The 24,642-nt window shown below is 41.3% G+C and overlaps 1 protein-coding gene across 1 annotated transcript; it reads left to right on the top strand.

The window, feature by feature from the left end:
- The first annotated feature begins 1,872 nt into the window (after positions 1-1,872).
- LCA5L (Leber congenital amaurosis 5-like) lies at positions 1,873-16,489 on the top strand. Its single transcript, XM_015412877.1, has 7 exons — positions 1,873-2,320; positions 4,189-4,697; positions 6,869-7,006; positions 9,732-9,828; positions 12,179-12,279; positions 15,000-15,123; positions 15,732-16,489. The coding sequence occupies exons 1-7, from the start codon at positions 1,873-1,875 to the stop codon at positions 16,487-16,489; spliced, it is 2,175 nt and encodes a 724-aa protein (XP_015268363.1).
- Positions 16,490-24,642: the final 8,153 nt, after the last annotated feature.

Raw genomic sequence — 24,642 nt, forward strand, 5'->3', positions numbered from 1 at the left:
CACAGATTTGTATAGGGCAATATGATAGTGGCAGTTTTATTCTCCATTCCTGTTCTAATTATGGCCTGTATGGAATTTGTATTTTTCACAGCCCTTGTGCACTTGGTTAACATTTTTATCAAGCTATCCACTACCACCTCAAGGTCTCTTCTTTGGTCTGTTGCTGCCAGTTCAGATTCCATCAGTGTATATGTGAAGTTGGGATTATTTGCCCCAATACGCATCACTTGAAGTTGAAAAGCACCGGTCCCCGTACAGCTCCCTGAGGGACCCTGCTGCTCACATTCCTCCATTGTGAGAACTGACCATCCTCTTTGTGTTTTTAGCTCGTTTCCAATCTCCTCTTATCCCATTACTCTGATTTGCTCAGGAGTCTTTGGTGGGGGATGTCATCAAAAGCCTCCTGGAAATCCAAATAAACTATGTCTACCAGCTCATTCCTGCCCATATGTTTATTGACACTTTCAAAGAACTGCAAAAGGTTACTGAGACAGGACTTACCTTTGTAGAAGCCATGATGTGTTTTATCCAGCAGGGCTTGTCCTATGTGCTTGACAGTTTTATATTTCATAATGCTTTCCATCAATTTACCTAGAACATATTGTTAAACTAACTGGCCTGTAATTTTCTGGATTGCCCCCCCCATCCCTTTTTTAAAATGGGAGTTACATGGAACACTCTCCAGTCCTCTGGTACAGAGGCTGATTTTAGAAGCATGTTGCATATCTTAGTTGAAAATCAGAAGTTTCATATTTGAGTTTTTTAAGAAGTCTAGGATGGATTCCATCTGGTCCTGGTGATTTGTTAGCTTGTGATTTGTCTATAAATTCTAGAACTTCCTCTCTTGTTGCCGCTATTTGCCTAAGCTCCCCTCCTCCCCTCCTGAAAACATCCATTCAGGAACAGGTATTAGCCTTATATTTTCAGCAGTGAAGACAGATGAGAAGACTTAATTTAGTTTCTCAGCAATTGCCTTATCGTCCTTTAGAACTCCTTCATTTCTATCCACATCTAATGGTCCAACTGCTTCCTTAGCTAGTTTCCTGCTTCCAATGTATTTAAAGAATTCTTTATTGTTGGTCTTTATGCTTTTAGTGATATGATCCTCAGAATCCTTTTTTTCATGCCTAAGTGTGTGCTTGCATTGCCTTTGTGCTACTTTATGTTGGTTTTCGTTTGCCATGTTTGGGTAAACCTTTCAGTTTCTGATGGAAACCTTTTTCACTATAATAGCTTCCCTCACTCTGCTCATTAGCCATGTTGACCTCTTAGATCTTTGTACTACATTTCTAGTATGAAGGTTTTGAGTAACCTCCCCAGCCCTTTCAAGTGATTTGACCCGCTTAGCTGTTCCATTTAACCTATTTTTTTAAACCAGATCTTAGGAAAGTTTCCTCTTTTGAAGTCAAATATGACTATGTTGGAGTTCCCTGGCACTTTCTACATGAATAATTTGCCACCAACCTCCATAGTATTTTCCTGGGGACAGATAGCCTGAAAGAAGAGTTTCTCATGTAGGTTTAAATATTTCACCACATATATTATATTGGTATTATTAACTCCTCCCCCCAGGAGATCAGAGGCCAAACCTTGTACAATGAGAATTGCAATGCTGGAAACACGTACTCTATCTTACAAGCACATCCCATCTTCTGAAAACAAATCATATAGTAAATTAGACATATGTTATGAAGGTGTGTTGGTATGGAAACGGGAGGGTGAGAGAACTACTTACCAGAGCATACAGGAGGAATCCTAGAGTGATATATAGCGTGATTTCCAGATCTAATTTAAATATCTTGTTATTCCTGCCCGTTTTATAAATAACTGACAATCTTTCTGTCTTTCAGTAGATTATGTCTCTTGATCACTATGTATTCTAACAACGGAATCACGGCCTCAGATGACTGTTTTCTCCGTTTTATAGTCCAGGATGATGAATGTGAACGACATGCAAGAAATGAAAGCCTGAGTGATTCTCCTAACAGAATCTATAAGGGCACCCAAAGCAACAGTTGCAATAAAGTTAATAATTGTAGCAAACATACCACCCAGTGTGGAAGTGGATGTTTTCAGCTTGACCATTCCAATGACTTTCATGCTAATGCTTCAAGAAGTGCTAGCAGCAATAGCAGCAGCTGTTCAGAACGGAACAACTGTGGAAGTTCTCAGAAGTGCTATTGTGAAGACTTTCACACAGATTCTTCAGGAAGTGTTAGTAGTAACAGTAGCAGAAGCAGCAGCAGTCATTTAGACCAACCAGAAACCAAAAAGGTGGAATTACCAAAGGAGAAAAAAGAAAACGGTCACCAAGCAAAAGGTGAGAAGACATTTGGCAGCATGAACACTACTAAGTTGGTGTGTAGGTGACAGATTACTGTTAACGTTAATGAAGTTCAGGGCTTTGGTAGCATATTGGCTATTGTGGTGCTTCTTCACTTTTATTGGTAAAGTGTCTGACATCTTTGGCTGCATCAAATGCTAAGTTTTACGTACCTGGGAGCCACCTCTGTAATAAGAAAAGAGCATTAAACCAGTGTGTTAGACCATCTCGTATTCATGACCATATTTGCTGCCATGAATTGGAAGCCAGGGTATTGGTTAGATTGTCAGACTAGGACCAGGGAGACTTGAGTTCAAAACCTCATTGTCTCACTGGTTGACTTTGGACCAGGCAGGATCTTACAGCATAATGTGTCTCACAGGACTTCATGAGTATAAAAGGGACACACACCCTGTGCAGTAGCCCAAACACCTTAGATGAAGGGTGGGGTATAACATTTCAGGGCTATGACAAAAAATGGCAGCAGCTATTGCATCTTTTTTGGGGGAATGGGGTAGTAAAAATGTGCCAAGTGAGTTGGCATATGGGTTCATATACTAAGAACTGGTAGTATATTAAGACCTGAGAAGAATTATTTTAGAGTTACCTTTTATCCTAGCTCATTCTGAAAAGGTAATGGCCTATATGCTGTCATTTGACTCAGCAAAGTTTGAAACCTTTCTCAAGCCTAAGAAGCCTTTGTCCAATTTAAATGGTTCTTCCACTAGAAGAAAAGCCACAAGTTGAAAGAAGGCTGCTTGGTCTGCAGGAAGACTTCAAACTGCTGAGCAGAATGGCAGGATACAGGCCATTGTGTTAGAATAAAAGATGCCCCTTGAATTTATTTTACAACTTATCCACCAAGAAATCTTCTCCAAAGAATACTGAACCTTAACTGACTTGTTTATCTGTAGACTTCCTTCCAACCACAAAAGTCCTCCATCATCATCTAGTTGATCAACTTGAGGTCTAGGAATTAACTATAGCTTCCGCTCCTACCATTAACAAACCCTTGATCTCTGGAAAGATGCTAAAGTATTATTTCAGTAACTTTTTTATTTTTACCTGGCTATTTTGACTTTGCAGTGTCTTTAAACAAAAAGGATATCTAGAATTTGTTTAGCTGTTTCAGCCTATTTTATTTTCTGTGATGTAGTAACTAGTCCATATAAGCTATTGAAATTTGAATGTTCCTATTGCTTATCCCACAGTGATCATACCTGTCTCTTTCTACCATTTAACTAGACAAACATTTATCCCTTCATATTTGCTGCTTTGCACCCCAGGAAGTATTATAACCCTTTGTTCCTCACATTTCCTCCTGGCAGTTATGGAAACCCACTGCGCTCGTTGTGTGCCATGCTTGGAGTTCCCCATTCCTATAGACATGTAATATATATAACCCAGTATGTGTGCATGATTCAGCATAATAAAGCTGAAATATCACTTGAATATATCTGCATATATGTTTGCATATATGAAGGAATCTACATCTCGTGAATCCCCAACAGCTTACAATGCTTTTTTACCTGATTATGAGCATGAGGATGAAGAAGGTTTTTCAGAGAGGTGTCCATGAAGCAAAAAGCACTGTTCTGAGAATCTCAAGATCTGTTTATTAACAGAACTGTAACTTTTTGAAAGAAGCATTCATAGAGATACTCTTGCATCAAGAGATAAACTGGACAAAATAGGTAAATGAACATGTCTGTGCAGTGGATATGAAAGCCTAAAATATTTAAACATTCCTTTGGTTGAATTTCATTGTTTCTGAAATGTAATTGATACCCAGTAATATTATTCAATAGGCCTAGAAATGATACAGACTTATTTGTGTCTTATTTCTTGTTTTGATTTGAACACAGGAGGAAAGAAACTACCTAAAAAGAAACAACAGCAAAAGACTTCTTTTGCTTGTTACAGTGTTGTAAATTCCCAGAAGAAGAATAATGTGGCTCGCCGTATATTGTCAGCTAGACTCCACAAAGTTAAGGAGCTGAAAAACGAAGTGTGTGTTTTGAAGAATAAATTGGAAGCATCCAATATGGAAAACCAGCTTTTGAAGAATCTCCAGTACCGACATTTAAAAGCAATAGCAAAATATGAAAATGCAGAGACTAACCTGCCTGATCTGCTGGAGAAACACAGTCGAGAAGTGAGGACTCTAAGAGTGCTTCTCAGGAAGTCTCAGGAGCAGGAGCGGAATGCATCCAGAAAGCTTAGAGAAGTTGAAATACAACTGCTCAAGACGAAAGACGCTTTCCAGGCACTGCAGAAACTTTGTGAAGACAAGCATCTTGCTGAGAGAGGGGAACTTCAGCACAGATTAACAGCCCTTACTGAAAGAATGGAAGCCAGTGATAAGAGAATTCAGGTAATATTCAGCGTATCAATGCATTTTCATAACTGAATCATTCTATATGAGGATGATGCTAGAGTTCTGATGTATGAGTTCTCCCATGCAGCTGCTGCTTGGATGTGTCATGGGAGCACCCTTTCATATGGGAGATAACAGTGATATTTTTCTAAAGCCTGTTAGGCAGATTAAATAGTATTGCTCAAGGATGTGTAACTGATACCAGAGGGTACTATTTCTGAATAAGAAGAAGAGAGAGAAGATTTGATTTATACCCCGCCCTTCACTTGGAGTCTCAGAGCAGCTTACAAACTCCTTTCCCTTTCCCTTCCCCTCCCCACAACAGACACTCTGTGAGGTAGGTGGGGCTGAGAGAGCTCTTTCAAGAACTGCTCTTTCAAGGACAGCTCTTGTCAAAACTATGGCTTGCCCAAGGTTATCCAGCAGCTGCAAGTGGAGGGGTGGGAATCAGACCCAGTTCTCCCAGATTAGAGTCCACACACTTAACCACTACACCAAATAAGCATGCTTGGGACCACAGTCTTAATCTCAATTCTTTGTCTGTTAAATGAATTTTTCATGAACAAACACCCTATTATCACTAAAATCAATTGGGGGGGTCATTCATCAAGTGCAGTTTTTGAACTAGTAGTATATCTAACTACTGAACAGCAGAATAAACCTGAGGTATGTGTCAGGATGTTTCAGAGCATGACAGTCAGGCCCCTGCCACACGGCAGGGAAAACACTGGGAAAAGTGCGGCTTTTAAAAGCCGCACCAAAGTTGAGACGCCGCGGCGGGATCCCACAGATCCCCTGAGCCGCGGCGCGTCGCTCCCCGGCACAATCAGATGCCGGGGAGGAAGACACGAATGGGAGGGGGAGGCTGCCAAACTGCGCATGCTCGAGCATGCGCAGTACGCCCGGGGCCCGGGGATGCGCCGGCGCAAGGACGCGCCAGCAATCCCACAGCCAGATTTGAGCCACTCTTCTCCAAAGAACCACCTAGGTAGGTGGTTCTTTTTTAGTGCGGGGTTTTGGGCGGGAGGGACGGATCGGGGACGGACAGGCAACGATTCCCAGATGTTGCCGTGGGATCGCGCCCGTTTGCTCCACCCCTGATCCGTCCCGCTCCCGGCCCAAAACCCCTCGTGCAAACAGGGCCTCAGTAAACTATCCTAAGTTTACAGCATGCACAGATACACACATATGATTCTGGCTGGAGGAAGCCTCCTATTCACTTCAGTGTCCAAGGAACCCTGCATGCCAGATTTGTAAGCCTCTTGAGTTGATGCCCATACTAGCTGCTATAGAAAGAGAGTATTATTTTTTTTCTAAATTTCATAAGAGGCAGAGAAAGACTCATGTGTGTGTTCCCAGCCAGTGTGATTTAGTGTTGAAAGGGACTAGGACTGAGGAGGCTAGGATTCAAATCTCCACTCAGACATGAAACTCACTGTGATGACATCTCCAGATTCTGCCCCCCCCCCCCCCCCGTTTTCTCCTGCTGGTTCATTGAGTGGCAGCAGGGAATGGGGGTGCTTTGGTGGGGGGGTTGTGCAGCAGAAATGGGCAGATGGCACTATTGCCTGCTGCTTAGGATCCTGGCTGTCACGCTCTCAACTTGGCCTGTCTCACAGGTTTCTCGAGAGGGTGAAATGGAAAAGGGAGTACAATGTATGTTGCTTTGAGCTCCTTAAAGGAAGGGCTGGATAAAAATGGATTAGATTTTCCATCTGCCTTGTGTTCAGAGTGTGAATCAATGGGTTTCCTTTTTGTGGAGGCTATCCGTTTATCTCTACCACAACTTTCTATCACTAGGCTTTTGAATATCTTCAAAAATAGCTAATCCTATTTTACAAAGTGATACAGCCAGGTTGGCCTTGGTCAGTATTTGGGTGGGAGAACACCAAGGAATACCAGGGTCACGATGCAGAGGATGGGAATGGCAAACCGCCCCTGGGTGTCTTGCCTTGAAAACTCCACCAGGGGTTGCCATAAGTCAATTGTGATGGCAAAAACAAATAAAGTAATGGTATTATATGTGAGATTGGGCTGTTCATCCTCCCAAAGAAATTTATTAAAATCTCCAGTTTTATATGGTGCTTTTTAAAAAACATGATACTTTGTTTTGTAAATTGTCAGTACGGATGAGATAAAGCAGATTTTCATACTTGTTATATCTTCAGGGTCTGGAAAAGAAGCTGCTGCTGAATAATACCTCCTTTAGTCATCAGTTAGCTGCTGAGAAGAAAAAGACAATTGAAGCTCAGATGATCACCACAAATCTTCAAATGGAAATTAAGTCACTTAACCAAAAAATCAAGGTATTTAATGCTTACATTATGTCTCTTTTACTATAAATGTGTATTGCATTTAATATGCTCATTGCAGAACATAGGAAAAAAAGGAAGTACATTGAAAGCATAACAATGGGTGAAATCCTGTTCTGCTATTGGTAGAACTTTCCTTTGGCGTAAGGAACTTTCTGACAGCGGAAGAGTTTCTTTTGCAGGTGAAACAACCTCATGTTTGTAGAAAGCTCTTTGTGCCAGATGAATGCTCTGCCATTAGTGGACCAGAGTCATAGGCTGTGGTCACACACACTAAATAATTCACTTCCAATACACTTTCGAATTGGATTTTGCCAGTTCACACAGTAAAAATCTTGTTGGAAAGTTCATTGAAAGTGGATTGAAAGAGGATTATGTAGTGTGTGTGACTGCAGCCATTGTGCTAAGCACATTTCATAAAGTCTGAGGCAGATAGAGTTCATTTAAGTCTGATATCACAACAGATAACAGTATGCAGGGCTATTTGGGGGCAGGAACGCACAGGAACGGAATTCCGGCTGGCTTCAGAGTTGGCCACGCCCACTACAGCCAAAACCTCTACATGTGTGGATACAGAGGGAAGAGAGATATGCCTGGAGAGCGACCCCCCCAGCAACTCTGAGGCAGGGGGGCCAGGGGTCCCTGGAAGGATTGGGGAGGCATTTAAATGCCTCCCCATGCCTTCCCAAGCCTGTCCAAGGGCTGGCTTGCCTGGGCTCCTCACAGCCACAGGGTGCCCTGGCAAGCCAACAGAAGGCAGTTTAAACTGCCTTCCCTTTCCTTCCTGGGCAAACCAAGGGAAGGCATGGGGTGTGGCCTAATATGCTAATGCGTTTCTGCTGTTGGGTGTGGCCTATTATGCTAAAGAGTTCCTGCTGGGCTTTTTCTACCAAAAAAGCCCTGACAGTATGTACTTCCCATACTGTTTTGAATCAAAATATTTTGTAAAGTCCCTTTAGAGACAAAACTAGTTCTTTTAGCCAGCCTGTCTCAGCAATGGGCCAGCCACATTTTCAGGTGGGGCTTTTTTAAAAAAAAGGAAAACCAGGGTTTTCTCCATAAGCATCATACACTTCTACATCCTCATGGCTAAGCACATGTGTTTGTGTGCAGTTTAATGTGTATGAATTGTTAGTTGAGTATGAATAATTTTTTTGTTCTAAATCTTTGCCTGTTTATAACCATCACTTTCCCTGAATAAAGAAGAACTTCCTTACACTACCATTTACCTCCTTTAAGCATCTTGCTGTGATCAGAGTCTTAGCAACTAGAGGCAGGATGGCTGCTAGGAGAACATCAACATTCCAGAGGCCTTGATAACCTTGGAGGCCCATGGAGCTTGGAAAGTTATGCAAATTTGTTTTATATGATGCTTGGATTGAAGGGGACCCATGGTGATTCTCTTGATTAGAGGAAGCATTTTGTACGCTAACTTAAGCACAATAAAGTATAAAGGGGAGGAGGAATATTAGATGAGCAGAGCCGAATTAAATCAAGTGGGGAGAGTTTGTAGTGTCTCCATTCTTCTTTGCCAACTAGAAACTTTCATATTCTAAAAATGAGTACTCAGTTTTCAAATGCAAGCTGTAATGTCACAAGTTAAGAAAATATTTTAATAAATTACTAGCTCTGATAAATCAATGTGCTAGGTGTGGTGGTACAGTCACTTGCCCTACTCTAGCTATAGCCCTGCTTGTAAGAAAGAAAAAAGTGTAGCAGCATTCTTATTCCTCATGGCTCTTTCACCTGCAGCTGTGATGTTCAGGGTCTGTTTCAGTTAGGACATAGAGCTGGAGTCCCATTTTGTAAAATGCCAGAATTAAATAGTATTGAAAATATGGATTTTGAATGTGAAATTCATCCTCTAAATTGAAAACAATGTTTTAGAATGTGTGGTGGAGGGTGGGGGTGGGGGGTAGACTCCTGAAGGTTTGGCTTTTGACAGCTCTCCAATACTGCCAGGATTTATTTAGTTAGTTATGATCGGATTTATAGGATGCTTTTCAGCCATTGGCTTCATAGTGGGTTATATAGCAATAATTAAAAGCACGTAACAATGATAAAATACAATTAAAAAGAAAGTCAATCCACATGTTTAAAATTGAGGTGGCAGCTCAGACATCAGCCAGCCAACCAACCAAAAACCTTGTCCAAACAGATGAGTTTTCAGCATTGGCCTGCATCTTTCAATAGAATGGGCCAAGCCAATTTATCTGGGAGGGAGGGAGGGAATTCCATTCTACAAATGCCACCATAGAAAGCTGCAGTGACAAATTCTCAAAACCAAAAACTAAGCGCACCTGAACTGTCAAATACAAAGCCAAGATAGCAGCTACATCAAGAACAGCAGGTATGTTTTGCAGAGTATCACCACTTCAAAGGCCATTTTGTAGGGACCAGCTTTAGAGTTGTGAATTCCTTAAGCAAGCCCTAAAAAGGCATGTCTGGAGAGGCTTATCAGATAAAGGAGCCTGAGGAAGCTCTGCAGCCTCTGCAGAATGAGCTGCATTTAGTCAGCTGACCTGACAGACATACAAAACATTTGCTCTATTAGGACAATGGATGAGCACACATGCTACTAAGCTGCTTTGAGCCAAGAGGTTAGGAAGGTATGAATAGTTATGGAGGTGAATTCAGCTAATCAGGATAGATGGCATAAGTGCAGTGCATGTAACAATTTTTTCTGTCATTTTTGAAGTATAATACTATATTTTTGTAGGAAAAAGAACGAGAACTTGGTGTAAGGAACATTTATGCAAACCGGCTGCTTAAAAGTCAACAAGACAAATGTGAGCTGGAGTCTCCCCCGAAAGGTAGTTTTATGAGAAGCATTTTTAAAAAGTGTCTGCTGCTTTGAAATGGCATGTAGGCTGATTTAGGAGGTAATGTGTTAAAGCCTGATTAGAAGGTTTTACAGTACTAAATATCTGTAGTGATTGATGTGGGGTTCGCCATTTAAAGAGTACTAGAATAGGGTTGTCTTTACTGTGAAGGGAGAGGGAAGGAGGCAAAAATGACGGACATTTAAGAAAATTCTATCCATGTTGTTCTTGCTGTATCCAAGGGGGTTTATTTCAAAATAATAATGCAATTCAGTTGAGATGTCTGCTCTTACCTTCAGAGCAGATGATCAGTACAGTGACAGTAAGTACTTCCCTGGGCTAGGCTGCAGAGAAGCTTACAGGCAGAGCCATCCCATTGTTCTGAGAATGCCGGCACTTTAAAGAGTCTCCTCCTGTCCCATCTTAACCAGTCCAATAATGCTGCTGCCGCCGCCACCACACAAACCCAGTAAATCACGAACTTAGCTGTGGTACAACAATACATTTTAAATTGCAGGAACAGGTTTGTACTAGGTGATATCAAACTGCTCCATAGCTTTTTAATAGACTGCAGTTCTAAGAATGAATGGCCTGATAATAATTCTCCCGCAATTATTTGTGGGAGAAAAACTTTGGCTGTACTAAACACAGCTAGATGTACAGCTCCCCCTAGTCATCATACTAAGGAAACTTACAGAGATTTCTCCTTGATTTTCCTGGTGAGACCTGGACTTGATTGATGCAGCAACAACAGATAAAACCAAAAAAAATCTGGTGACATGTTAAAGGCTGGTCAGTTTATTAGAGCATCAGCTACTATGGACTAGAACCCACTTCATCATATGTCTGATGTGTGTCTTCAGATATCTGTACATGAATATGGAAACTGATCTGTTTGATTTAGGATGGCAACAGGTCTGGAGAACAATGTCCTGTCCCTCTGATAGAGTCTTCATGCATGGAAATAGGCAGGCAATTGAAGATTTTCATGGCATGGAGGTAAATAATATCACCAGCCATTTGCTGCAGATTAAACAATATTAAAGGAACAGCCAGAGGTACCAATTTAAAAGTTGGAAAGTTTGATCTATGTAGGCAGTAGAGTCAAATAAGTCAGTCTCTACACACAAGAATACATGGTTGCAAATCAGACATTAAAAATCACAGCATTCAGAAACCAGTGAGAAAACATTTCATTCTCCCAGGTCACACTGCTGCTCATCATAAGTCATCAGTATACAACAAAATAACTTTAAAAGGAGACCCCATCAGATATATCAGGGAGTTGTGTTCATCTAGGTTTGAATCAAGACAAATATTTTCTCACTCTCTTTGGGTGCCAAATTAGTTTAGTAAGTCTAGAAAGATTCTGTTATCAATGGTAACTGCTGTTGTGCTTATCTTGTATCACCTGGAGTTTTCATAGGCTATTTTTATGTATATGTGGGATGTGTTTGTGTGTGTCTGCCCATTGATAACACATTGATAACATATGTAGTCCATGGAAATGTATGTCATAATACATGTGCTAGTCTGGAAGATGTTACAAGACTCCTTTTGTTTTGTGCTGTAAGAGACTGAGCTATGGCTCAGTGGTAGAGCATTGGCTTGGAATGCAGAAGATCCCACATTCAAACCCAGGCATTTCCAGTTAAAAGGTCTGGCAGTAGGTGATGTGAAAGATCTCTGCCTGAGACCCTGAAGAGCTACTGCCAGTCTGAGTAGACAATACTGACTTTGATGGACCAAGGGTCTGATTCACTATAAGACAGTTTCATGTGATTTCATGTGAATACAGTTGCCCTTCTGCAGGTCCAGAATATATATGTGAAAATTCTTCATTGTAAGTACTGGTTATAAAATCTGTTTTTATATGTATCCTTTTATATGATTTAATGAGACTAATGATAAAAGTAGTTACAGACAGGTTTCTACACTGTGCATCACCTTTACTGAATGGGCACAGGGTGGCGCATATCCTAGAACCTGATTTGTCCGTACAGAGAGTCCAGAAATCAGCAAGCATATTGCAGATCTGTTGTAGCATAAATGGAGGTCCCCCTCCCCCTTCTTGGGGAGGTGACCACAGTTAAAACTCTCCCATCACTCTTCCAAAATTCCGATCAGTTCAAGGGAGGAAATTAATAGATATTGCTGCACTCCTAACTCTGTGGAATGAGGCACATGTGTGTTATTAAAGCTGCAGTAATAAACACACTGGGAGTAAGTAAATGTAGATAGGTTCAAGCTGCATGTCAGTGATCTTTTTGAAGTTTTAGTTATTCCATTTTATGTTCGTTTTTCAAAAAGTTAATGTTTTTCATTATTAACTCCTCCTTTATAGGTAATATAAACAAGGCAGTACAAGCAGATAAGAGTTTTAAAATAGAAGCAACGACCCCACTTCAAAAGCACGAGACAGAGAAAAGCGCAGTTTTAAAAGAGGTATGGCAGATCTGCTTAAAGTTGTCTTCTCAGCTCTTTTAATCATTCACAGATTTTCTGGAGAGCTTTAGATAATTGAAAATGATATGTTGTTTTCCTTATTGCTAAATCTTGGTTATGCTCCTTTCATGCCAGTATTCTAGGTGTCCCCATTAGTAGAAGCTCAAGACTTTTTCTCTACCCTTTGTGTCCATTTTGATTGGACTATAAGCAGGGGTCTTTTTGTAGAAAAAGCCCAGCAGGAACTCATTAGCATAATAGGCCACACCCAACAGCAGAAACTCATTAGCATATTAGGCCACACCCCATGACAGCACAGCTCATTAGCACATTAGGCCACACCCCCATGTTACCAGAAGTGTGGTTATTCAGCCACACCCACCTTTTTCTTGTTATTCTGTTTACCTTGTTTGTTGTCAAAACCCAGGGCTTTTTTGTAGCAGGAACGCCTTTGCATGTTAGGCCACACACCCCTAATGTAGCCAATCCTAATGAGTTTCTGCTGTTGGATGTGGTCTATTATGCTAATGAGTTCCTGATGGGTGTGGCCAACTTGGGAGCCAGCCGGAACTCCGTTCCTGTGCGTTCCTGCCCAAAAATAGTCCCCCTGACTATAAGGTAAGGCCTACGTGTCTCAATCAGAGCTGTAACAAGAGCAAGGTGAGCAAAGAACTTACCTTGGCCATACAAAGCTGAGAGGCACAGAAAAAGTGTATCGTAACTAAAATAAATTTTGTTTTATAATTATTCTATTATTATTGTAAACTATTCCACATATTCCACATATGTTTTGGGTGGTGATGGTCATCTCTCAAAAGGGAGTTTTTATGTGTTGGTGTTTGAAATAAAGATTTGTATAGAGTTTATCTTGTTCCGTTATGACCATGACACCTAAAAAATTAATTTTCTTGTCATCCACATGGAGGCCCATTTTAATATTTTTGTCCTGTTCTTCCAGCCAGTAATTATATTCCACAATAAAAGACATCATCTAGATATTGCCATCATTTAATGATACAATTATGGAAGGGGTTAGCAGAATAAATAAATTTATCTTTAAAATTGCCCATATAATTTGGCAACTTCTGGGGCCACTGAAGATCCCATGGCAATGCCTTTAATTTGGAAATATATCATTAAATGAGAAGAAATTGTGAGCACGGTTTCATCCAGAGATAACAAGAAATGAATTGAGAGATTCCTATTATTTCTTATGTTTAAGGATTCTTCTATAATAGATAATGCTTCTCTCTGGGGAATGTTGGTATAAAGTAGTACAGTATCTAGTGTAATGAAAAGAATTTCTATATTTATATTAGATATACAATCCAGTTTGTTAATAAAATCAGTAGTGTCTTATATATGATGGCATTAAGAACACAAATGGTCAGATGAAAAAGCCAATATATTTGCATAGAAGATCCAGGATAGAACCGCAACCAGAGATAATAGGCCTATTGGGAGGAGGAAAATATTTTTATGTATTTTTGGTAGAATGTAGAATACTGGGGTTCTAGAGTTAGCATTATCAAGGAAATCTCTTTCCATAGGTGTAATGTATCCCATATAAGACCTTCCAGTAACGTTCTAGTGGTATATTGAACTGATGGACCTGGATTGTTTTTATGTGAGGTATAGTATGTTGGATTATTGTCTTGCCTCGTAACTTCCAATTCATAATCTGACCTATTGTGAACAACAGCTGCACCTCCTTTATGTGCTTCTTCGATTATTATATTAGGGTCACTGGATAGTTTATTTAATGCCAGCCTCTCTTTGTTATTCAAGTTCACTCATCTAGATATAAATTACATTCCAGTTTTTCTAAATTATTACTCTTTCCTCAAACACTTGTATAGCAAGTCGAAAGAGCCGAGGAGGTATAAAGTGAGATATAACACAAAAAGGCGTACTCCTTGGGTTACCTTGTTGTTCAGTTAAAAAAAGATCTTAGTTTCAGGGTTTCTAACAAGTTTGAAAATGTCGATCCTTGGGGGTCACTGGGTCATGACATGGAGTTGGAACATACGATAAACTTTTATTAAGGACCCATTGTTCTGGTTCTGTAAGGGTTTGATCAAATACATTGTAAACTAATCTCCATCCCAACTTCAGTTGGTGATCTGTCTTCTCTTGATGCTGTTTTTTCTTTTGGTCACTAGTATACTTCATATGTCCTGGGGCTGTACAAAAAAGGATGTTGAAGTGGTCAATTTATTGGAACTATTGTCCTAATCTCCTGTAATATTATTGTCCTCTGTGGCACTGGAACTATATTGTTTATCCGGAGGATCTGAAGAATTAGTAAAAGATACCTTTCTTGTAGACTTGTGTAATCTTTTAAACATCTGTGGATAAACTCTGCTGTGTCTATACACTGTGATCCAATCCTTCATTTTTACAAGCTTTTGATACTATAGTAATCACTTGTGAACCATAAAATGATACAATTTCTTTTTCTCTTCCCTAAACCACTGCAGACAGATGAATTGCCATTCTTAAATCAGGTGAATCTTGGGGTGATTCAAATAATTTACCGCTTCCCTTAATTTATGGAAGATTTGAGAACTCCTACAATGAAAGGATTTAGATCAAAGTGATGCTATTAGTATAGAAAATGCCTTAATCATTTACTACTTTGTCACTCTTCATACATATTCAGAAATTAAAAGATGCAAATAAATTGTGGTATATTTTCTCTTTCTAACTATGTATTTAAGGAGAAGACAATCCAAGATTCAAAAGAAAAATTATGTGGTGTGCATGAAGAGGCAGCACTAAAATCAGAATTTCATCAATTTGAAAAATTACCAAAGGAAGACACTTCAAATGTAACATGCAAAGGTATTCTAAGAGTATTTGAGACATTGTATGACTTTATACATGTAAGCAAATTTCATGATAGACAACACTCTTGAACATTTAGCCATGCTGGTCTATCATACTATAACAATTCAATGGTATATTCGTAACAGGTTTTCCAGTATCCTGGGAGAATGATCTGTATACCAGATTTTTCTTTTACATGAAACTGTTTGGACTGACATGCAAATTAGTTGTAAAATGTATTGTATATTGAAACATATAATTCTCTTTCTGTCCCAGGATAAGCCTCTCAGAGTTGATATCTTTTACTCTGCATGAAGAAATACATGAAATCTATTACAGTTTTTTAGACTGCTAGAATAAGACAAGGCTCTCTTTTTTCTGACAACCACTGAAGATTCTGGAGCATGGGGACTGCTCCCATAATCTCTCTTGCAGTGTAATGAAAGACAATTTAGGAGTAGTTCTCAGTCCCATAGATCCTCATAACTGTGGCTAGTTTTCCTTGTGTAAGGTAATTTCTAGCTGCTAAATATATAGGATGTGCCTTCAGTTCATATTTCTTATTTAAAATTTTCATTGTCTGATTTCTTAGTCTAACTGTTGAAACAATATTCCCTTTCTAGAACTGTTAAGGGAAGAAATACATCCAAAGGAAGAAAAACATTTCAGATGTGAATATCTAGAAGGACAAAAGAAAAGGAGAGACATGCAAGGGTTAAAAGTTGACATTTTGAAAGATGAACTTGAGAAATTAATGGGAGAAGGATCACTTTATCCTACTCAAGATGTTCTGAAAAATAAAAATAATCTGGAAGAAGCTTTAGTGGAAAAGAAAAACAATGAGGAATGCAAGGAAGGTGGGGAGAAAACAGCAAAAGAAACAGATCATGTTAAGCTGGCAGCACAACACAAAATATCTAAATTAAAGAAACAGTATGTGTTTTCAGAGGTCATTGAAAATTTGCACCAGGGACTCCCATCAACAGGTCCCATATCCAACACAAGCACTTTCTACAATAGTAGACAGGTGGGTCGGCAGCAGACTGAAGTAAAGGGGGAAAATTCAGTTAGTACCTATGAACCCTCATTTGGTAATGCTACCAAAATAAGGCAGGACACTTCAACACATAGTGAAGACCACACTCCTACTGTATCAATGGCGAAGAAAAGTACTCTTATGGAAGAACTCTTTGGTCCAACCTGCATCTTAAAAGACAGTCATCAAAACTTGAAAGAGCTGGGCAAGGGGAAAAAAACTCTGCAAAGTGAAAGGATATATGAAATCTCTTCATATCTCAGTGATGGCTTACAGTGTGGTGACTGCAAACAAACCCAAATAAAGGTTTTCCATGCAACTGCCACTTTGGAAGACCCGAGATAATTCCTGTATTTCTAGTGACTTTCATGTTTTTCCTTTAAAACGTACTCAGTATTTTTAATCTTTTGAAAAGCACTGTGTTACCTACCAAAGCCTTTCTTTCTTAAATCTAATGACCCTTCTAAGGTAATTTAAACAAACCTCATGTATTCCTCTGAAGAGGCAGAAATGTTGATATTCCATTGCAGGAGAACATGCGTGCAAGATGTGGTACCAATTTATACTTTATTAAACATGTGTCAGCAGTAAGAATGAAGTCATTATTCTATGACTGCACCTCAAAAATATAGCTTTGGAAAAAGTGCAGAAAAAGGCAACTGAAATGATTAAGGGGATGGAACACCTTTCCTTATGAAGACAGGTTAAATAGGTTAGGGCTCTTTAGCTCAGAGAAATGACGATTGAGGGGTGACATGACAGAGGTTTACAAAATTATGCATGTGATAGAGAAGGTAGAATCATAGAGTTGGAAGGGACCTCCAGGGACATCTAGTCCAACCCCCTGCACAATGCAGGAAATTCACAAATGCGTCCCTCCACACACACCCAGTGACCCCTGCGGCATGCCCAGAAGATGGCAAAAAACCTTCAGGATCCCTTGTTAAACAGTCCTGGGGGGGGAATTGCTTCTTGACCCCAACATGGCAATCAGCATTTCCCTGGGCATGTAAGAAAGGGCCACAAGAACAAAATAGAGAAAGAAGTCTTTTCTCCCTTTCTCACAATTCAAGAACTTGTAGGCACTCAATGAAATTAGTGAGCAGTAAGCTTAGAAAAGATAAAAGTAACAAACAGATGGAATTCACTGCCACAGGAAGTGATGGCAGCTACAAGCCTAGACAGCTTCAAGAGGGGACTGGATAAACATATGGAGCAGAGGTCCATCAGTGGCTATTAGCCACAAGGTAAAGATGAAATATTATGTCTGGGGCTGTGTATTCTTGGTGCTTGGGGGGGGGGCAACAGTGGAAGGGGCTTCTGGAGTTCTGGCCCTGCTGGTGGACCTTCTGGTGGCACCTGGGTTTTGGTCACTGTGTGACACAGAGGGTGCGTTCAGACGGGGGCTTTCTGCCGGCATAAACTGCACCGGTTGGAACCGGCGCAGTTTATGCCGGCAGAAACGCGATCACACTTACCTCCATTTTGCAGTTCCCATCGTTGTACGCCCGGTCTCACGCTGCGGGCGTCGGCTCAAACCCCCCCCCCCATTACATTTAAACTTTAAAGGTAAGGACTTACCTTTAAAGTTTAAAGCCCAAACTGGCCTCCCTTAAGTCCCGGACTCCTCCGGATAGGTAAAGTAAGGGATTTTTTTTTTTAAACAAACGCTCAGGGCGAAGCTTTGCCCAAGCGCATATTGCTCTGTTTTTTTAAAAAAAATGGTGGGGGGGGAACGGAAGCCTCAGGCTTCCGACGGAAATGGCTAGGCACCGGTGGAGAGCGATCAGACGCTGGGGAAGATCGAAAGCAACCGTTGCACTCAGTATACCACCACTTGGGACCTAGTGGCAGAGTGCAACGGTGTAAAGGGCTTTACATCGGTTAGGGACAGGAGGCAGATGTTCGCCGTCTGAACGCCGGTGAGTACAGCGATTGCAACCGGCACCTATACCGATGTAAAGCCCCTGTCTGAACGCACCCAGAGTATTGGACTGGATGAGCCATTAGCCTAATCCAACACGGCTTCTCTTGTGTTCTTATGACTTCTATCAGAGAAGCTATAAAAATCATAAAATAATTGGAAAGATATATTGGAAAGGAGTTTTGCCAGTTTAAAAGGTAAAGGTTCCCTTGCTCAAAAGCCAGTTGAATCTGACTCTAGGGTTGCGGTGCTCATCTCTGTTTCAAAGCCGAAGAGCCAGCGCTGTCTGAAGACATTTCCATGGTCGTGGCTGGCATGACTAACAAGGCGCACAGAACACTGTTACCTTCCCACTGAAGTGGTACCTATCTACTTTTTTTTTTGCCAGTTTACAGCACTTTAAAATATTTACATGCTTAAAGGTATGAAAATACTTCATAAGACATAGTGAACAGGGCTCCAGTGAGGCTGTTCTGATTGCACAGAAAACTAGGATTTATAAAGTCCAGTATGGACATACAGAGCACAAATATTTCAGAAGTTTGATTCTTGATGCCGTATGACTAAAGCTAGAGCCAGTTTGGTGTAGTGGTTAAGTGTGCAGACTTTAATCTGGGAGAACTGGGTTTGATTCCCCACTCCTCCACTTGCAGCTGCTGGATGGCCTTGGGCAAGCCATAGTTCTGTCAGAGCCGTTCTGAAAGAGCAGTTCTCAAAAGAGCTCTCTCAGCCCCACCTACCTCACAGGGTGTCTGTACTGGGGAGGGGAAAGGAAAGGAGTTTGTAAGCCGCTCTGAGACGCCGAGTGAAGGGCGGGATATAAACTCCTCCTCCTCTTCTTTTTCCTGGAATTCTTGGTTCAGATAAAAAGAGCTATTGACAAAAATGCAGTAAAACTAATTCTACTTTATCACTTTCCAAATTTGACAGAGATACCAAACTTCATCTGTTTACCAGTACAGGGTGCTATGTTGATTACAGTAATTTCTACAGCTAGAATTGAACTATACACATTGTCTTCTACAGTTGTACTTGACTACCTTAGTATATATGGGGTACAATAAACCAGGCCTGTAAGCTACAGTGGGGCATCTCGGGGCCCGGCCCCCGACTTTCCATCCAGCTAAGGCGCTCCCTTGAGGGTGTGCACAGGGCTGTGTGCGGGGTGCCCCCTAACTTATCTAAAGGCACCCCCAAATTAAAAAATCCTGGCTACAGGCCTGCAATAAACCAGTCTTCAAACATTTTTATAATCAAAGCATTATTAAATATTATGCTACCCACAACTTTGATCTCTATTTTCCACACTGTAAAAGATTGAACAGTATTAGAAGGCATGCAACACATGCAATAAGATTAAAATCAGGAGAACAAAATGTCATTATGCAATATGTTCTCAAGTAGTAAGGCCCTAATCCTGTTAAAATTTTATACATGGAACACATCAGATAAGCAGGGAACAGTGTTATTTTTAGCATTGTTTCAAGAACAGATACAAGGAAGGATGAGCACAAACTGGGAAAATGCAGTTTGGTTCATGGCCCTGCAAACCCCCTTGAAAGGGACTGCAGTCCCTTTAAACAGGGTTTGCAGAGCTCCCTCCTGCTTAGCTGTTTTGGGCTATCTTGTGCAGTCCCTTTAAAGTAGAGGTGTTAAACTCATTTGTTATGAGTACTGGATCTGACATAGCCGGGCCATGTGTGGTATAAAATGTAACACGAGGTACTGGAGATATAAATTTTATAAAGGTGATTTCAGATGCCAATTGACAATTGCAGGTGAATGGCAATAGCAGGCTTGATTGGATTAGGTGAGATATGCAGAGGGGTAGTAGGTATGGAGATATCAGCATTGGTAAGGAGATGGGAAACCTAGGTCTCAGTTTGGTTCAGGAGGATTCAGTCCAGGAGGATGCAAAGAATAAATGGACATAAGTCTGACATTAGAAACCACAACATTCAAAAAACAGTGGGAGAACATTTAATCTTCCAGAACATTTAGTTGCTGACCTAAGAGTAGCAGTTCTCTTACAAAGGAATTTCAAAGGGAGAGTAGAGAGACTGCCAAATTGCAACTGGTAATGAAGCTCAAGACAATGCATCCTCCTGGACTGAATTGAGACCTAGTTTTCCTGTCTCATTACCAATGCCTCCTATTGTTATTTGGCATCTGAAATCACTCCACTCTCCAAGTTATAAGGACCAAGAGACTCACATTCTAGCTGTATCTGAAGAAGTGAGCAGTGACTCACGAAAACTCAAGCCCTGCCACAAATTTTGTTAGGTGCTACTGGTCTCTTGCTCCTTTCCACTTATAGACTGCAAACTGTGCTGTTAAGTTTCTTTTTTCGTTTATGCAGGAAACTGAAGAGGGGTCTCTCTCCAAGTGAAATAATGTGTTGATTTCAGACTAGGCAAAATCCACTCAGTGCTAGTGATAAAAGACAAAGGGAGAGTGAAGAAAGGCAGCCAGCAAGGTGGGAGGGGAAAAACAAAGACATGTTCAACTGGCACATATGGAACCATATATATTTTTTAAAATACTTAAGCCCAGGGCTTTTTTTTGTAGAAAAAGGCCAACAGGAACTCATTAGCATAATAGGTCACACCCAACATCAGAAACTCATTAGCATATTAGGCCACACCCCTGACATCACAGCTTATTAGCGTATTAGGCCACACCCCATGCTTTCCCTTGGCTTGTTTAGGTGCCCTGCAGCAGCGGGCGCCTGGGTAAGCCAGCCCATGGACAGGCTGGGGAAGGCATGGGGAGGCATTTAAATGCCTCCCCGATCCTTCCAGAGCCCCCTGCCCCCCCACCTTGGAGTCGCCGGGGGGGGGGTCGCTCTCCAGGCCTTCCCTCTGTAGCCACGCACGCAGAGGTTTTGGCTGTAGTGGGCGTGGCCAACTCTGAAGCCAGCCAGAACTCCATTCCTGTGCGTTCCTGCCCCAAAATAGCCCTGTTTAAGCCATCTATTTCCAGTTATTAAAAAATGGAATCCAATCCAAGTGTTCTAATTCTTAAACAGAGTATTTTTTGAAAGAAAATAAAAATAGAGAAATCTGATCTAAAAAAAAACTTTTCAGAATAAACCAAAATAATGTCCTTTTAATCCTCCTTTCCCCTTATCCCAATGCACCCCTTCCTTTTAACACAGGTGTGTTTGTGAGTGAGAGATCAAGTCTCAAAGAAAACAGCAAAGCACAACAATCTCACTGTGAATTGTGCTTGTCAGAAGAACCTAGCCACTCTCCCTCCTTGTGAAGATGTGTGCGTGCACACAAAAGCTTATACCTGAAATGAAACTTTGCTGGTCTTAAAGGAGCCACGCCTGTTGCGTTCTCTTGCTCTTTCCCACCCCCTCCCTTCCTCCCAAAGGAGGAGAGCTCAGCCAGTGGAAGGAAGCGAGGCTTGGCTTGGTATCTCTATCGTGCAAACAGGAAGCAGTGACTGAGGGAGTTCTGTGTATGCACATGTATGAGAGACAGAGAGACAGAAACTCTGGATACGACGGAACCGCTAGGCTAAGTATGAGAGAGATATCAAGTCTCCAGGAAGCAGGAATCATAGAACCATATAGTTGGAAGGGATCTCCAGGGTCATCTAGTCCACCCCCCTGCACAATGCAGGAAATTCACCAATACATCCCCCTCCACACCCCCAGTGACCGCTGTTTCACGCCCAGAAGATGACAAAAAACCTCCAGGATCTCCAGCCAAACTGGTCTGGAGAAAAATTGCTATCTGACCCCAAAGTGGTGATCAGCATTTCCCTGGGCGTGTATGAAAGGGCCACATGAACTAAGCACTGAGGCAACCCTTCCTGCCCTCCCCCTCATGGTCTGCCTGAGTTCACAGAAACAGCCTTGCTGTCATCAGATGGCCATCTAGCCTCTGTTTGAAAACCTTGAAAGACGGAGAGCCCACTACTTCCGGAGGAAGCCTGTTCCACTGAGGAGCCGCTCTGTCAGGCTTTTGATTAGGGGCCGCCACTGATGAGTGGGCAACTGGCAAATGCACCACTGACGAATGCGCTGCCGGAGTACATCCCGGCCCACATGAAACATCGACTGGTTATTGCCTTTGTTTGTTTATTGCACACCACCATAATTTTCACTAGTACTGTTAGCCGCTTAGGCTTTGTTTGTATATTCCATTGCATTTTAATGTATTCATTGTTTTAGTGTTTTAATGTTGTTAGCTGCCTTGAGCTAACCCTGTGGCAAGGCGGGATAAAAATGGAAATAAATAAATAAATAAATATGGAACATTATCAAAAGCCTTTCTGAAATCAAGATAAACTTATGTCCACAGCATTCCCCTGATCCAGCAAAGTAGTTACTTTCTCAAAAAGAGAGATAAGGGTAGTCTGACTTGACATGTTCTTGAAAAACCCATGCTGGCTGTTAGGAATCACAGCCGTCCTTTCTAAATGCTCAAGGACTGTCTGTTCAATTATTTCTTCTAAAACTTTCACAGGTATAGATGTCAAGCTGACGGATCAGTAAGTTACCTGGATCCTCCTTTTTCCCCTTCTTGAAGATGGGGGACAACATTTGCCCACCTCCAATCTTCTGGCACCTCACCTGTTCTCCAAGAATTCTCAGAAATAATGGACAGAGGCTCAGAAATTATATTCACGAGTTCTTAGTACACTTGGATGCAGTTCATCTGGCCCCGAGGACTTCGTTTCATTTAAAGAAATGAGGTGTTTATGTACTACCCCTATGCCGATCCTAGGCTGCAACTCCCTTCCCTCATCATGTGTTCTGTTTTTGCCATGTTGAGCACCATTTCCCTTGCAAGAGAAGACTGAGGAAAAGTAGGAATTGAGCAATTCTGCTCTCTCTTCATCACCTGTTACAATTTCACTTTCCTATCCACGCAATGGGCCTGCAATGTCCTTGCTCTTGTTCTTACTTTGAGCATAAGAAGCCTTTTTTGTTGTTTTTAGCATATCTCACTAGCCTAAGCGCATACTGAGCTTTAGCTTTCCTAACTCTCTCTCTACACGCACGGGTTATTTGTTTGTATTCATCCTTGGTTATAAGGCCCTCCTTCCACTTTCTAAATGAGTCTTTTTTATTTCTCAAGTCTTTAGAAAGCTGTTTATGGGGCCACCGTGGTTTCTTTAGGCTCCTCCCATTTTCCCTTCTCATAGGAATAGTTTGTGATTGTGCCTTCAGTATTTCGCTTTTAAGAAACTCCCATCCCTCTTGCTCCCTTCTCCTTGAGTATTTCTGACCATGGGATTGTACCCAGCATAATTTTTTTAAGTTTGTCAAAATTTCCTTTCCTGAAGTCAAACCTATATGTCTGACAACGTACAGCTTTTCCCTTCCACAAGACTGTAAATTCCAAAATTACATGGTCACTACTACTCAGGGTGCCCACTACTTTCACCTCGTCAAGAATCAAGTCCAAGATAGCAGATCCCCTTGTTTCCCTTTCCACTTTCTGGAAAATGAAGTTGTCAGCAAGACAAGTCAGGAATCTATTGGACCTTTCATTTTTAGCACAGTTGGACTTCCAACAGATATCTGGGTAATTGAAATCTCCCATGACCACCGTGTCCTGTCTCTTTGAGAACTTTGTAATCTGTTCTAGGAGTCTCTCATCCAAATCCTCTGCCTGGTTTGGTGGTCTATAGCAAACAGGAAAGGAAGCAGGAGACAGCCAGTTGCTTGCAGGCCAGATTTGAGCCCTGAAGGGGCCGAAGGTGGCCTGTGGGCCACATGTTTAACACCCCTGGTTTAAAGGGTCTGCAAAACTGCAAAAAATGGGAAGGTGCTTCCTGCCACATAGCTGCTTTTCAGGCTGTCTTATGCAGTCTCTTTAAAGTTTAGTGAACACAGAAGACAGCCCGAAACAGCTGAGTGGTGGGAAGCTTATCCCTGCTGCTCAGGTCTTTTTGCGGCTTTCGTGGAGAACAGAAAGCAGGGATTTAAAGGGAGTCTGAGTCCCTTTAAACCCCCGCTTTCTGCTCCATCCACAAACCACCACAGGTCACTCTAAAAAGTTGTGGAAGTTTGTGATGATGAACCTGTCACAAACGTCTGCTCATGAACCATGAACAGGGAAAAATTCATCACAAATTTTACTTTGTGGTTCCGTTCATGCCCATCCCTAGATACAAGCCCAGGTAACCAGTGGAAGGCCCAACAACTGTGATAGTGCTTTAACCAGTGAGAATCTCTTGAACATCACCTAGAGAGGACAGGAAGGCCTGAACTATTTCCTAACCCCTAAAACACTCACTACAGATGGATTTGGCACAAACCTATGCCTTTTTTGTGTATGCATAGGAATTTATATACCTAGGAGTTTAGCCAGATATTTCTCCCCCCGTGCCTTATACATGACAGTGTTTAGAAATCACATTTATCCAGTGTTTTCATTTGTTTTTTTTTTCTTTCATAGGAAGCTAGATAAATTAAGTGATGGGAAGTCTGAGAGATGGTTTAAAACAATCAGCAATATATGAGCATAACCTAGCCCAACAGACAGAACTTTGATTTTAGAAAGTTAAAACATGTATGTAGGGAATCTTAATAAATTATGATAGAAATCTTTTC

Source organism: Gekko japonicus, unplaced genomic scaffold (assembly GCF_001447785.1).
Source record: "Gekko japonicus isolate JY-2015 unplaced genomic scaffold, Gekko_japonicus_V1.1 scaffold1429, whole genome shotgun sequence".
NCBI classification, from domain to species: domain Eukaryota; kingdom Metazoa; phylum Chordata; class Lepidosauria; order Squamata; family Gekkonidae; genus Gekko; species Gekko japonicus.